We start from the raw sequence: 14,527 nt of genomic DNA, 5'->3' as shown, positions 1-14,527 counted from the left end.
TATCCATTTTCTTTTTGTTTTGTCAATTTTTTAAATACCTTTGTATATGTTGTTCCACGATCTCCTGGCTTTGAGGGTTTGGGTTGAAAAGTCTGCTGAGATACGAATTGGTCTCCCCCTCTGTGTGATCTGATTCCTCTCTCTTGTGGCTTTTAAGATTCTGTCCTTATTCTGTATGCTAGGCATTTTCATTATAATGTACCTTGGTGTAGATCTGTTGTTTCTTTGTACATTTGGTGTTCTGTGAGCCTCTTGTATTTGATTTTCCAATTCGTTCTTCTTGCTTGGGAAATTTTCTGATATTATCTCATTGAAGAGATTGTGCATTCCTTTGGTTTGAAACTCTGTGCCTTCCTGTATCCTAATAACTCTTAGATTTGGTCTTTTGATGCTTTCTCATAATTCTTGGTTGTTCTATTCATGGTTTCTTACTCTTCACTGTGTGATCAGCTTTATTTTCGAGTTTATATACTTTGTCTTCATTATATGACTTTCTTTATTCCAAGTGATCTAGTCTTTGGTTATGCTTTCTATTGAGTTTTTAATTTTATTTATTGTATTCTTCATTTCATGGATTTCTGAGTGGTTTTTTTTTTTTTTTTCAGAGTCTCTCTCTCTTGGAGTAATCTTTTGCTACCTGTATTTGCTCTCTTATCTCATTGTTGGAATGATCAATTTTTGCCTGTATTTGCTCATTTAGGTCATTCTTTAATTCACAGGTCATTTTAATCATGAACCTTCTGAACTCCTTCTTTGACATTTTGTCAACTTTGCTGTCCATGGGTTCTGTTATTATAGTGTCCTGGTTTGTTTGGGGCACTTTTCTTCCTTGTTTTTTCATGTTGTCTATGTGTCTTCCTTTCTTGTAGTGTGAATCTGAGGTATTAACAGTTTCTTCACTATATTCTTGTAGTACCCGTGCAGATTGTCTGTACCTTACGATGATGTTTCCCTTCCAAACCCTGCTGGTGTCCCTCAATGTATGCTACTGCATTTAAAGATGGTGACGGCAATAGCCAAAGTAGCTCGAGGTAATAGTTAAGGTGCCCCAAGATGGAAGCAATGTCTTACAGAGATGGGACTAAAAGGATGGGCTTCACATTCCCTTTGTCATGTCTGCTCTAAGATGCAGCTGCTTGTAGGCCCTGTCTGTTGTCAAAAAGTTAGGGGCTATCGTATGCGGAAGGCTATGGTGATGACCGCAATGTCCCAAGATGGAAGTGAGTTAGGCTTAGGCTCCCAGGTTGTGTGTGTGGGGTGTGGTGAACTGGGACCTACCCTGGACCTGGGTACTGTGCAAGTTGGTGTGGTCAGATCTGGGCCAAGGCTAGGCTCAGGTGGGTGCCTGTTGGAGGGGTAGACCCAGGCCTTCTGTGAGCCTGGGTCCCACACAGCTGGTGTGGATGGATCTGGACCAAGGGGCTTGACCTCCCGTGGTAGTCGCTGGTTGGAAGAGGCGGTCCTGTGCCAGAGGCTAGGCAGTGGCAGGTGTCTGCCCCTCCAGTGGAGGGGTGGCCCAGGGCATACTGTGAGCCTGGGTCCTGCACAGGCTGGTGTGGGCTGTCTCTGAATATGTTACTTCTTTGCGTCTTACATGAGAATAATAATTGCCACATGACTAGGACTTGTAAGAGAATTATAAATAAAATAGTGTTAGGTACATGCCATATATAGTATAATTCAGATTTTGTTACCTTTTTCATAGAAAACTAAGAAAGTACAGTACAATCAGTATGGTTAAAAAAATAGTAGGATTTCTTGGGAGTTTTTTGGGGGTGGATGGGGGTGGGAGGATATCTTAGAGGAGATTTGGGAAACTTGAGATTGTAGAAATTATCTAGCTATACTTTTTTTCTTTTGTTTTTAGCCACTCCCTTATTGCAATTTGTTGAGGGTCAGCCCTTGACACATTTATTTTTAAAAAAAAAGACAAATAAATTGATGCTTTACTTATTCATATAATCTTAATAGTAACTTTTTGCCTCCCCCCCCAAAAAGGTTATTTTTTTAAAAAGCTGTTTTCTGCCTGATTCTGCCACTCTGTGCAGCTGCTACCCCCAGGAGAAACCACTACTTACTTTTAAATCTAGACCTGTTGGTATTTATACTTCTCTCTATTCCAAACTAACGTGTATGTAGTCATATCTGTGGAGTCATTGATTTCAAGTATTATTTATTGAATTCCTATATTATGGTGGGCAAAGATTTAGTTCTTTCTCTTACACAGTCTGTCTCCTTGCCCCTGTCCTCTCAATATAATTAGTTTTTAATTATTTGTTAAATTGGTTTCAAATATTCATTATTATTTCTGTGTATTATTTATCACTGAACATTATAATGTTTCTATTTTTTCCTGAAATTAATTTTTAAAATTTTGCTTGATTTTTTCATGTTTAATTTTCTTAGTATGCTTTTCAAATAAAATTCCTCAGGTAATGCATCTATTATAATTATTTTCTCTGAGACAGTCTTTCTCCTAGAAGCCTCTATTCTTCTTTGGATGATTGTTCTCTTGGTTTACTCCACAGTTGTCATTCTGGGATAAACTTCCTGTGATATTTTGAATTTCTTCAGATTGATTTCCCTTTCTTAATTTTTATATCTTCTTTTCTCTGTTTACATGAATGTTTTTGTTAAATCATCTCCCAGTGGTTTTGTCAAGTTACAGTGATGATACAACAGCCTATGGTTTTCAGCATCCCTTCCCTTGAAGTTAACACAAGTGCAGGTTGCTCTTTATGCCTGATACATAACTATCATTCTGAGGTTTCTCTTCAATGTGATCCTGGAGATTCCCTTCCCTTTCTTGTGTTGGATCTTTATTTTTCTAAGTTATTGTCCTTTGGTACTCCCATCTTTTTTTATAGTGAACATCCTCAGTTTTCCTGAGAAGCTATATTTAAATTAAATTTGGATTGGAGGGGGCTCTTGTTTGCAGTTACTGCGATTTTACCGTGACATTTTAATAATAGTGTGTCTTGAGTATTGAATTTCAAATTGGAGATTATTTTCTTTTGGCATTTCCAAAACATTTGTGTATGGCGTTTTTGCTTTTAGAGCAGCTATTGAAAACTCTGAATGTATTCTGATTCCTGATCAATTTTTATGTATGTGACTTCTTTGTTTTCTTTCTAGAAGTTTATAGGATATTTCCCATTGTCCTAAGGTTTTATGATGATGTCTTTAATATGGCTCTTTTTATTTTGTGTGTTGGGTATTCCAGGGCTCTTTTCAATTTAGAAGAGTTTGTTCTTCATTATGGGAATTTTTTTTTATTCATTCCTTCATTTCCTCCCATTCATTTTTGCTCTTTTGTAGAACTCCCATTATTGTATATTGAACCTCATTGATTGGTCCTCTAGTTATATTACTCCATGTTTTATTATTTTTCTTTTCGCTTTGTTTTGTGAAGAATTCCTCACCTCTGTCTTATCACTATTGTGCCAAGTTTTTTATTTCTGCCATAGTGTTTTTAACTTCAAGCTCTTTGTTATTCTCTTAATATTTATTTTAAAATAATAATTGTTCTTGTTTTATGGATGCAATATATTCTTCTAAGTCTTTGAGAATATTAATGATATTTCCCTTTAAATGTTCTTTTTCAAATTGTTTTCCCTACATATTGGTTTTCTGTTTTTTGCATTTTTTGTTGCTTTCTAGCTTCTTCAATGATAATAATACTTAGTTAGTTGTCCATGATTAGTTAGAACCAGTAGTCCTAAAAATGCAATTAGAAGCTGTGAGCATGTGGATATTGTCCACTTTAAACTTCACTGTAGAATTCTCAGGATGAACATTGTATTGGTGACTAGACAGATTTTCTATAGAATACTATTGTTCTTTACCGGGAGGAAAAAGGTCTGCCTGTCTGCATTTTGGGAGCTCATTGTTACAAGGGAGCTGGAATAAATTTTGGGGGTGAGTGTGTGATCTGATCCCATTTTCAATATTGTGCCTATACTATGATTTGTGCTTGTCCATCATATCTCCAGTTGGTTAAACCTCTAGTTTTCTGCCAGGTTAGTGTGAGAAATACCTAGAGACCAAGTCAAAGCACAGCTTTCACTCAGTTCTCTTTATTTTGGTCCCTCCACTCCAATCCTTACTTCCAGAAGTGCCAGTTACTGTTTTGCAGATTCTTCAGTGTGAATAGGGGTGATTGTCAGCTTTACATTTACCCTCTTAAGAGTCACCTTACTTGCATTTGTGTGTGTGGGGGGGTGCTGGGGATTGAACCCAGGGCCTTGTGTATGCAAAGCAAGCACTCTACCAACTGAGCTATATCCCCAGCCCCGACCTTTCTTGCATTTATTGAGTTTCTTGTAGTTCATCTACTTCCCCTCCTTCTCCTTTTTGGGGGGGCAGGTGAGGGAATGTGCTGGAAATAGAATTCAGGACCTCTCACATGTTAGACAAGTGCTCTCCCATGGAGCTGCATCCTCATCCCTGGTTCATCTCCTTAAATTGTGTTGCTGTTCTCTCTTCTGATCTTGTACTTGTTGATACCAGTGGAATGTCTAGTTGGGGTCCAGGCTTTTGGCATCTTGAATATCCGGAAGAAACAGCATAGATTTAGTGATAAGTGTAAGTAACACTACATAAAGTAGGGCAGCGTGGGTCCAGAGTGTGGCTCAAGACTCTGATGTCTGGGTAAGTCTTGTCTTACAGGCTGGCCTGTGCCTCAATCCCCTCTCTGCAGGGACCTGATCAAAGTCCCATTTGTTTCCATGGTTACTTTATTTTTGCCTAATTAGAATACCGAACCTGTGGCAGGAGTTGTGTTGGAAGTTGTCTTGGTAATGGAACTTACCCTAAACAGGGACTCATCTCCCTGCTTTATACTCCAGCTGGCATTTTCTTATACTTCTGCTTCTGCCACCTTGATGTCCCAAAACTTATACCTCATTGTGCGTTATACCTTTGAAACAGGTTGCTTTTCTTTAGTTTTTCTGTTTACTGAAGTTGAGCAAGCCTACTTATTTATGCTCTTTTTCCTTGCTGTATATTTCTTTAGCAGATGTATGCATTAAAAATTGAAATTGTCTTTTTAAAAAGTTTTCTTTCTTGAGTTGCCATGTTGACAGATGTTATATAGAATATCTGTTATTAAGACATGGTAATCTACACTTGTTTTTAGTAAATTTTATGTTGTCTATTTTTTCTCCAATTTGTTGCTTCACAGTGTAAAAACACCACTGTAACGATAGCTTGAGTTATGGCCCTACTTAAGGCATACAGAGCTGAGTCTAATACTTATATCCAAAATCTAATGTTGGGTTTTCTAAAATCTTTCTCTCTTGGCCATAAATGTATTTGGTCTTAAAGCACTGAATGGAAACTGTCACTAAGAAATATTTCTCTTTTTATAGACTGGTTATTCTTAGGCTTTAGCATATATCAGAATCATTGGATATCTTGAAGAAAAAGATCTCTGTACCCAATCCCCTTGGGTTTCTGATTCAGTAGGTCTGGAATGAAGCTTGCAATTTGGAACTTCTAACAGGTTTCCAAGTGGTACTGGTGATCACACTTTAAAAATCACTGATATACACTATTAATTGCCTGAACTGCAAAAAAAAAAAAAAAAAAAAAAAAAACAAGAACATTGCCAAGATCCTCCTGTGAAGATCTACTGAATTGTTACATTTCATATTGATCTTTGAGAAAAACTTTGGGTTTATTCTGTTATTTCTCTCATTGCCTAAACTATATGAATGTTTACAGGAATGGCCTTCTGAGACATGTGAGACAGTTTGTCCCACCATTTTAATTATTCCTTTCCTTGGGGCTAGTATTTTTTTCTTTTTGAACTACTTTTTTTTTAATATCTTTATTTTATTTTTATGTGGTCCTGAGAATCAAACCCAGTGCCTCATGCATGCTAGGCGAGTGCACTACCACTTGAGCCTCATCTCCAGCCCATGAACTACTTGTTTAAAGTTTTATCTGACATCTTCCCTCCATCTCTTCCCTTTCTTATTAATTCTTTTGTTTTCTATAGCTTTTCTGGTGCTAGAAGAGTAACTTAGTGTCCATTAGAGGTTTGCTCTTAGAGGGAGCCCTCATGTAGAAATGTTGCATTTATACCAGTCATGTGAGCTCTTGATTGATAACATGTTGATAGCATGTTGGGTATAGTTGTCCATACTTGGAGACTTAAAACATTGAGATTGGGCATGTTCATATGTAAACACAGATATCAAAGTCAGGACAAGTCTTTGTTGGTGAGAAATTTTGGATATGGCTATACATTTTTAAGAATTTAATTGGAAGCTTTGAATTGTTAATTTGACAGGTTAGGTCTTATAATTGTTGGTTATAAGTAAATCTCGACTGGAACAGCTCTTTCTCTTATTTGATGAGAAACTTGGCAAAGAAAATGGCTTAAATTAGAGAAAATGGCCTTTTATCCAGTGAAATAGTTTCATCAAAGAGAAGCAGAATTTCAGTTTTACGAATATAGATTTGATTTTATAGGAATAAGTGATGGACAGGTATTAAAATATTCCAGAAGGAGAATTCTAAGTTACCTTTCTACTTTATTGTTCTCCTACCAGTGTGGCAGGAGAAACACTAGTACCATTGTATTGTTGATTTTTATAAGTAGCACTGATTTTGTTTATGTTGGTTAAGTTTCAGTATAAAGTGGGCTGATACTTGACATACAAAGTCAATTCTAAAACTTTACTCATCCAGTCTTTGGGTTTTATTTAGGCACAAGCTCTACTTTATTGCTTGACCCTAGGAATATAGAAGTGAGCTAGTAGGACATTTTTAATCTCTTGTAATCTAATAGATGTCTTTAATATCTTCTCTTGAAAATTGCTTCTTGCATGATTAATGACCCCTGTAAAGATAACAACATTATTTTCTAGCAAAAATTCATGTATAATTAAGACTTAGAATTTTCTTTCATACTTAAATTTTTCCAAAATTGTGTGTTTCTATAAATGGGATTTGCAGACTGTTAGCTCTGTGAAGACAGGGATTTTGCTTTGATCATTACTGTATTTCTGACATGAAGAACAGTGCTAGATAACACAGTTCTTAATATTTGTGAAAAGAATGAAAAATTTTATAGCTTAGAGTGCTGCCTATATTGTAATACTTAATACCACAAGGTGGTACTGTTGTACCATGAAATGAAGGCCTGTAATTCCTAGGCTCTCTTATGTATTACTAAATTCTACCACTAAATAAAATGGATGACTACTTACATGTTTATTGCCTACTTCAGTTATTTATAGTTGTAGCGTGTGATTCGTCTTTCATTGCATGGTAGGGTCAGGGAGTGACATTTATTTCCTAAATAAAGAATAATTGGTTCAAATTTTTATAAAATGTTAAGTGAAATAGCAATCATAAAAATGTAGCATAGTACTGAGATTAGATTACTTTTTTTACCTTTATTTTGGGCAAAAGTGTTTCTTAAATGTCTTTTTATATTGAAATAATCTGCCAAGAATTTTAAATAAATTATCACTGAAGGTTAAATAATAATAAGTTTGCTTTTGTTTTCAAAAGATTTTAAAAATTGATACCAAACTTGGATTTGACAATATTGTTGTCTCCACTCCAAAAAATTTTACTTTGCTTCCATTTTTCTTTTTGGGGTACTAAAATATGCCATTTTATTAATATATAGTTGTTTGTTATATTTTTATATATACCTATATAACTGTGTTGTAAAACTAAAGTCAATTTGTGAATTATCTTGGTTTCACTTCTATTGTAGAACCAATTATTAATGATTGAATTGATTTCTGACTATTTTGGTTCTGTGATTTTCCTTAGACTGAAATCAAATCAGAAGATGGCCCAGGTTGGACAATTCTGCGTGATGATTTCATGATGGGTGCGTCTATGAAAGACTGGGACAAGGAAAGCGATGGGCCAGATAACAGCAGACCAGGATCTGCAAGTGACTCTGACACATAAAGCAGTCTATAGGAAGCAATATTTGCAATAATTTAATTTTTTCTAGAAAAATACTTTATCCTGTGACAACTGGGGAATTATAAGGGTAGCATTTGGAAGGTGGGGGTCCCAAAGAATTTTAGCAGCTTTGGTGTTTCCTCTTTTCACATAAATTTTGTTAAAATTATATTTTCAACTCCACATAATTTAAAGCATTTTTCCTCAAAACATTTGTTAAAGAGAAATATTATTTCTATTTGACCACCATTTTTCTGGGATCATTACACATGTACACATATTGATCATGTCTATTGGTATATTGTTTTAATATCACCAGTGTTTGTAGAAATGTATTATCAATTCATAATTAAAATTAATGCTTTAAAGTTCATAATCCTGCCTTCTAATTCATACATCTGTGTAGTTCAGGGGAATAATTTGTGACACCTTGTTTTGTTTAGCTGTTGAGGAAAAAAAAAACCTATGCTGTATTTAAAATTATAGTATTTCTGACATGGGGTGTTGTTTGTATTTAGATAAGCTGGAATGTGCAATTTAAGATACACCTGATTGCCACTTTTTACCTCCTTTTGTATACTGAATAATATAAAGACATTTTTAAGTGTTAGATTACTTTTGCATGAGAGTAATGGGGTGGAAATTCTTATGTATTTTTTTAATAATTAAACATAATTTGTTAGGAAGCTTATTGGACATGTTTTAGTGTCTCCTTTCTATCTGTCTCTCTCCTTTTTCTCTCTCTTTGCCTTGAACAATTTAGTTAGTATAAATTCTTTCATGGACTACTTGTGAGTAGTCAGAGAAGAGTCAGAAAACAAGTAATCTGCATCAGATACTGCATCTAATTTGAGACTTGGCTCCGTATCACCTTGAAGGTAATTACATTGGATGACTTTCATATCTGGTTGTTAAAATGAGAAAAGTAAAACTTTATTAATTATCATTTCTGTGAAACTTGGCCCAAGATCTAAAGTTTGTAAGAGAATTTGATAAATCTTATCTATTCCTTTCTGAAAAGGATCCATCCCTTTCCTCAGTTTTCCATAGTAAAAATAGTTTCTTCCTCTCCCCACAATTGTACACACTTGCATCAATTTATATATTCAAGGACAATCCTATACCAATCACAATGTGCAAGAGTAGAGATATTTATATTTTCAAACAAGTATTATATGACTAAAGTTAAGTTAGCTCATGGCTTGGTATTTGTTATCATAAAGGAAAGTATACACTGATGGTTAAAACAGCAAAGCTCAAAATGCAGTTTTGAATTTATCTCGACTTTTAAACTTTAGTGTCTTATTAAATCATAGAGCTCCCAAATAGCTTTTTCTTTACTAATTGCTTTAAAACATACATGCTTATAATCCTTTGTTTAATTTAGAAAAATCGAACAAGGTTTTCAAATTGGAAGTATTAAGAATATTTTCAGATTTTCTTCATTTCAATTTGAAAATAAAATTGAGGTGCTTGGGTAAGGGGGGAAGTTTCTTGTTAGAAGGCTATGAAAAAAAATTTATATAGATGAAATGTCTTCTGTATGTTAATATTTCTGCATATTGGCTATAAATATTTAAGCAAAAATCACTGTATAAATATGAATCTAAAGATGGACATGTTTAGAAACCAAGTGTGAACTATAGATGGGTGTTTTAAATAGTCTAGCTCTATACTCATATTACTTTGTATTACAACCTTTAAATTCTTCTGGCATCAGTTAGATGAAGAATTCTGTGTCTGTTAATCTTTCTACATTATCTTTGAATTCCGTAAAGAAGGGAAAGAGAAAGAACTGTAATCCCATTCTACCTCTCCTTCATTTATCTAAACATAACAATATTAGGATTTTATTTTGGGTAACTAGAGTAATATAGTAAAGAAATTACTTTTCTCTATTTAGAAAGAGCTATGCAAAATAGAAGCCAATAATTTAAAGGCATTATTACCTGGTCTGAATATTTAGATGATTGGGGTTAATATTTACACTGGTTACGGTTTCTAAGCATTGAAATTTGAAAATCAAAAGTGGTACTTGTTTAGGATTGAAAATAACTTAGAATCATTGTAGGTTATCACTTTAGGGTGGAAGTTCAGAACATGAAATTGGAGTACTTACTTTATTTTCAGGGTACCTAGAATTCTTCATGGCTCAATAATTATTTCACTGATTCCAAAATATTCCTTTAAAACTCTTAGACGGAATAGTTCAGAAGCTTACCTTCAGTACTAGGAGCCTAATATGACTCACTAAAAGGTTCTGGAAGGCTTGAGGGCAAGTCCGAGTTCTTTAAAATATTTTGTCTTTTAAAACATGGGTGAAGAAAGAGGTGTATAAGTTTGGGAAACCTCTTAGGGCTTTTTAATCAATGTGTTATGCAAATATAAATATACTTTTTATTCAGTGGCCACCAACTAAACTAATCCTGTATCTCTGTTCGTCTTCAGGCTGCATGAGTACTACAGAACTTTATTATAAAGCCATTGGATTATGGTTTATAGATGACTAAAGATGTTCTATTGAAATATAAATGCAGAGAAGGTATAAAGTTGAAGTGTGAACAGCAACATGAACAAACTGAAAGCATGAATTTTGTTGCCCAAGAGTTAAAGGAATTATAAAATCTAAGAAGGTGCTTAAAATGGATTCTTCAAGAAGCATGCATACTACTGTAGAAAAGATTGTAGATCAAATAAATAAGCTGGTACTTTTGCATCTTTTGGATAATTTTTTTCTTTTAATACGTATATAAACAGCAAATTGTGCATTTTTAACTTAGATGAGAATTAATTTTAGTTGCTGTTATTTCTTGCCTTAAGGGTCTTAATAGAATTTGAAAGGTCCTCGACATAGCATTGACTGAATACCCATTGTTGAGAACTGCGCTAAAACTGTTCCTTTCTCAAATTCATGTATTAGGATTGGTATGACTTTATGTGTGATAGATATAGAGGCTGTCAAGACTTGAGGACGAAGACTATTTGAGGTGAATTGGCAGTAGAGAAAAATTTTGGAAATAGGAGAGAAAACTTACTTTGTGCCTACAAAAAGCTCTCTTATTCATTCCCCAAGAAAACAGGAATCTGAATTGTAGCCAGTAGGGTAGATGAATCTTACTGACTACTGCAGCGGAGGTAGGCCTGGTGAGATTTTTCTGAAATTTTATTTTAATATATTAGTCAAGGGGACCTCTATATAGATTAAGGAGAAGAATGATATTTGAGGTGAAGAATAAGATATTTAGAATTGTGACTGGTATTTTAACAAAATGCTAAGTTCTAATGAATCTAATCAGAACTATGTAGATGGAAGATATATTTTAACTACTTATAAATTTTTTAAAGAGTGTTTTCTAAGTTAGAGAGCCACTTTACTATTTTTCATCCAGTCTACTAAACATATTTTAGTAAGTTGGAATTTAGGACTTTTTATCTAGATCAGTGGTGAACCTTTTATCTTATCCTACTTTTTAAAGAAAAATTATGTCCAATATCACTTGACCCCTTCCCCTCTCTGGAGCAGGAATATATAGATTTCTGTTAATGTTCTTTTACTTTCAACTAAATAAGATAAGCAAGGATATATACTAGAAAAGTCAGCATAATTCCTTATAATTTGAGTCGCTAGGTCATTGCTGTCCAACAGGACTCTTCTGTGCTGATGGAAATATTTTGTCCATACTAATAGGTAATCACTAGCTCAAGTGGCCATTTCATTTAGTTATATGGCAGAACTAAATCTTTAATTTTACTTAATTACTTTAAATTTTAAAAGCTCCATGTGTCTAATAGGTCTATTACAGATATAAAGAGAATAGTCAGAGTATATATTTTAGTCTAATAAAAAAGGACAGTAGATTTTGGAATCATAAATTTATCTTGAACTTTTTCTGTAAAATTTTATGGATATATTTATCCAAATAAATATTGGTAAATACTGATATAATTTCATTGGTTGAATTTTTCATTTCTTTTTTGACTATTTTATAAGAGACAAATTGCTTTATAATTAAATGGTATCCTGGATAACTGTTTGTCCTTATAAGTAGGCTATTCTTGGTAACAAATAGCATCTGATCCCCCCCCCCCCCCCAGTACCAGGGATTGAACCCAGGGGCACTTAACCAGTGATCCACATCCCCAGCCCATTTTATTTTGAGACAGGGTTTCAGCAGTTGCTTAGGGGCTCTATAAGTTGTTAAAGCTGGCTTTGAACTTGCTATCCTCCTGCCTCAAGCCTCCCAAGTCACTGGGATTAGCGTCTGATTTTTAACATTACTGTTTGAAGTTTTTTATAATTAACACACCAAACTTAAGATCTTATTACTATACTCCAAGAGTTTATTAGATTTATGATGTATTGAAAAGGATGTATTGAGCACTGCTAGAGCAACAGATGCCAGACACCATTCTAGTTTTGAATTCCCATGATTTGCACTCATATCTGGGTGCTCACTTATTTAGCAGGTTTTCTGAGAAACTGCTTTTAATTGTAGGACCCTCTTAAGTCTCCCAATCTATTCTAGTATACTGTCCACATATTGCCAGAGCAATTGTAGGTTGCAGATTTGCAGGGTTGGGGGGGGGGATAGAAAACAAAGAACACAATGAATGTTATTAGCACAGCCAGTTTAAGATGATGAGGTGTTAACCACATTTGTATAAATAACAGTTTCTCTAACCCCTGAATCATTATCCTGCATTTTAATGCACTTGGTTCATAAACATCAAAGCAAGAACACCACATTTGTATGGGGTCAGGACCAACTGGGGCCCAGAATGGATAGACAGCTGAGAGCTGTGTGCATGTGCGTGGGTGGCCTTGCAGCTGTTGATTCACCCTCAGGCTACTAGACAGTTGCCTCTTTGCTCCTGCAGAACCAGACTTCAGTCTTAGGTAAAAATGTTTCCCCTCCCTTGGAAAGGACGTAAACAATGAGTTGACATCAGTTCTGAAAACATCAAGGAGGCAGCCAGACACAGCAGTTAGTCTGAAATACTGAGCAGTACCAAGCATAACATCAGGGCTGTTTCTGACACAATAATATTTGTCTTTGTACAATAATACTGGATTCTCTTAAGTGTATTATAAATATAAAAGCCCATCATTCACAAAGTTCAGTGTGATTTTATCCTTTGCAAATGGCACCAATGTGAGGAATAACTTGATTGCATGAGTAATGACTGCCATATCTTGGTTGTCTCTAGATGCTGAGATATACTTCTTAACAATAAACGAAATTATATTTACATTTTAGGAAATACCAGTATTTATTGTTACATGAGGGCATAATTTTGGAATAAACTAAGTTCAGAAGTCAGTTTGGACTCTTATTAGCTATGTGTTCTATCACAAATCTCTTAAATTCTGAAACTGGCATGTAAATCAGGCATCATGAATGCATGCACAGTGCCTGTGTAGCACAGTACCTGATGTGTGGTAAGCCTTCAAGAAGTGTTCTCTATTTTTCATTTGGAGGTTTAGATGCTATGCTTCTAGATTTGACATTCTTTCTGCGGTACATAATTATGAATAAATAAAGCCCCCCCCCAATAAAAATATAAGGTCTGACATATACTGAATACTTACTGAGGTCTAGGAATGTTCCTGGAATCCCTCTCAAGAATTCTTAAGATTCCGGTTATATACAATACTATGTGAACAATATTGTAGAATTTTTCTTAATCATCAGAAATTTTAAACATCCTCCAAGTAACATGAAGACATTTATGTAAACTATGCAACTTCAACTTTTCTGCTACCATTTAAATGTCACTGTGAAGACATGAAAACATGTCACTCATATGCTAGTTAAATGTAAACATTATGAATAGTCTTAAGTAAAAATTTTAAGTGCTCCAAATATATTAAATGAATATAGAATATATAGTATTTTTTTTAAGAACATGATTTTAAGCCAGGCTTGGTGGTACATCCCTGTAATTCCAGCTACACTGGAGTCTGAGGTGGGAGGATTGCAGATAATTAGGCAGATTCAAAATAAAAAGGCCCAGGGATGTATCCCAGTTGTTGAAGGTTTTGCCTGGCATGGGTGAGGCACTAGTTCCAATTTTCAGTACCACAAAAAAGAAGAATGTAGTTTTAATAGTCTGAAAAGTCTCACATTGAGTAAAATAATCCTGACATTTATGAGATTCTAAAACATGTTTTTTTGCCTACTTACTCTGTTCTAAAACCCAAACTCTAAATAATGTTTAAACACTTTTAGGGTTCAGGGAGAGGTATATGCATTAGATGAATATTTAGAGTCTTGTTGGCTAGAATCCTGGATTATTTTTTAAATTTTACTAATTATGCTGCAGTGAACAATGAACATAAAAAATTTCATTCTCATTTTCACCTGTTTGTCTTCTTTTTTTTTAATGGAAACCTATTTTCTTGTTTATCTTTATCTATGGTTTTACCTTCTGCAATTTCAGTTACCCATGGGTACTCATGATATGAAAGTATATGGAAAATTCCAGAAATATAAACTTCATATGTTTTAATTTTATGCCATTCTGTAGCATGATAAGTTGTTGGACAGTTCTGCCTGAGATATGAATCATCCCTTTGTCCACTGTGTCCACA

General features: G+C 34.5%; 1 protein-coding gene across 1 annotated transcript in view; it reads left to right on the top strand.

Moving 5' to 3' along the window:
* Rrp15 (ribosomal RNA processing 15 homolog) overlaps window positions 1-8,631 on the top strand; it is a 47,270-nt gene extending 38,639 nt beyond the window's left edge. Inside the window, exon 5 of the mRNA XM_026388010.2 lies at window positions 7,795-8,631. Within this exon, the coding sequence (XP_026243795.1) occupies window positions 7,795-7,938 (144 nt within the window). The 3' untranslated portion in view covers window positions 7,939-8,631. The remainder of the gene's footprint in view (window positions 1-7,794) is intronic.
* Window positions 8,632-14,527: the final 5,896 nt, after the last annotated feature.

The sequence above is a fragment of the Urocitellus parryii genome, chromosome 9 (genome assembly GCF_045843805.1).
Source record: "Urocitellus parryii isolate mUroPar1 chromosome 9, mUroPar1.hap1, whole genome shotgun sequence".
Taxonomy (NCBI): Eukaryota; Metazoa; Chordata; class Mammalia; order Rodentia; family Sciuridae; genus Urocitellus; species Urocitellus parryii.
This window is presented reverse-complemented; position numbering and strand designations above follow the sequence as displayed.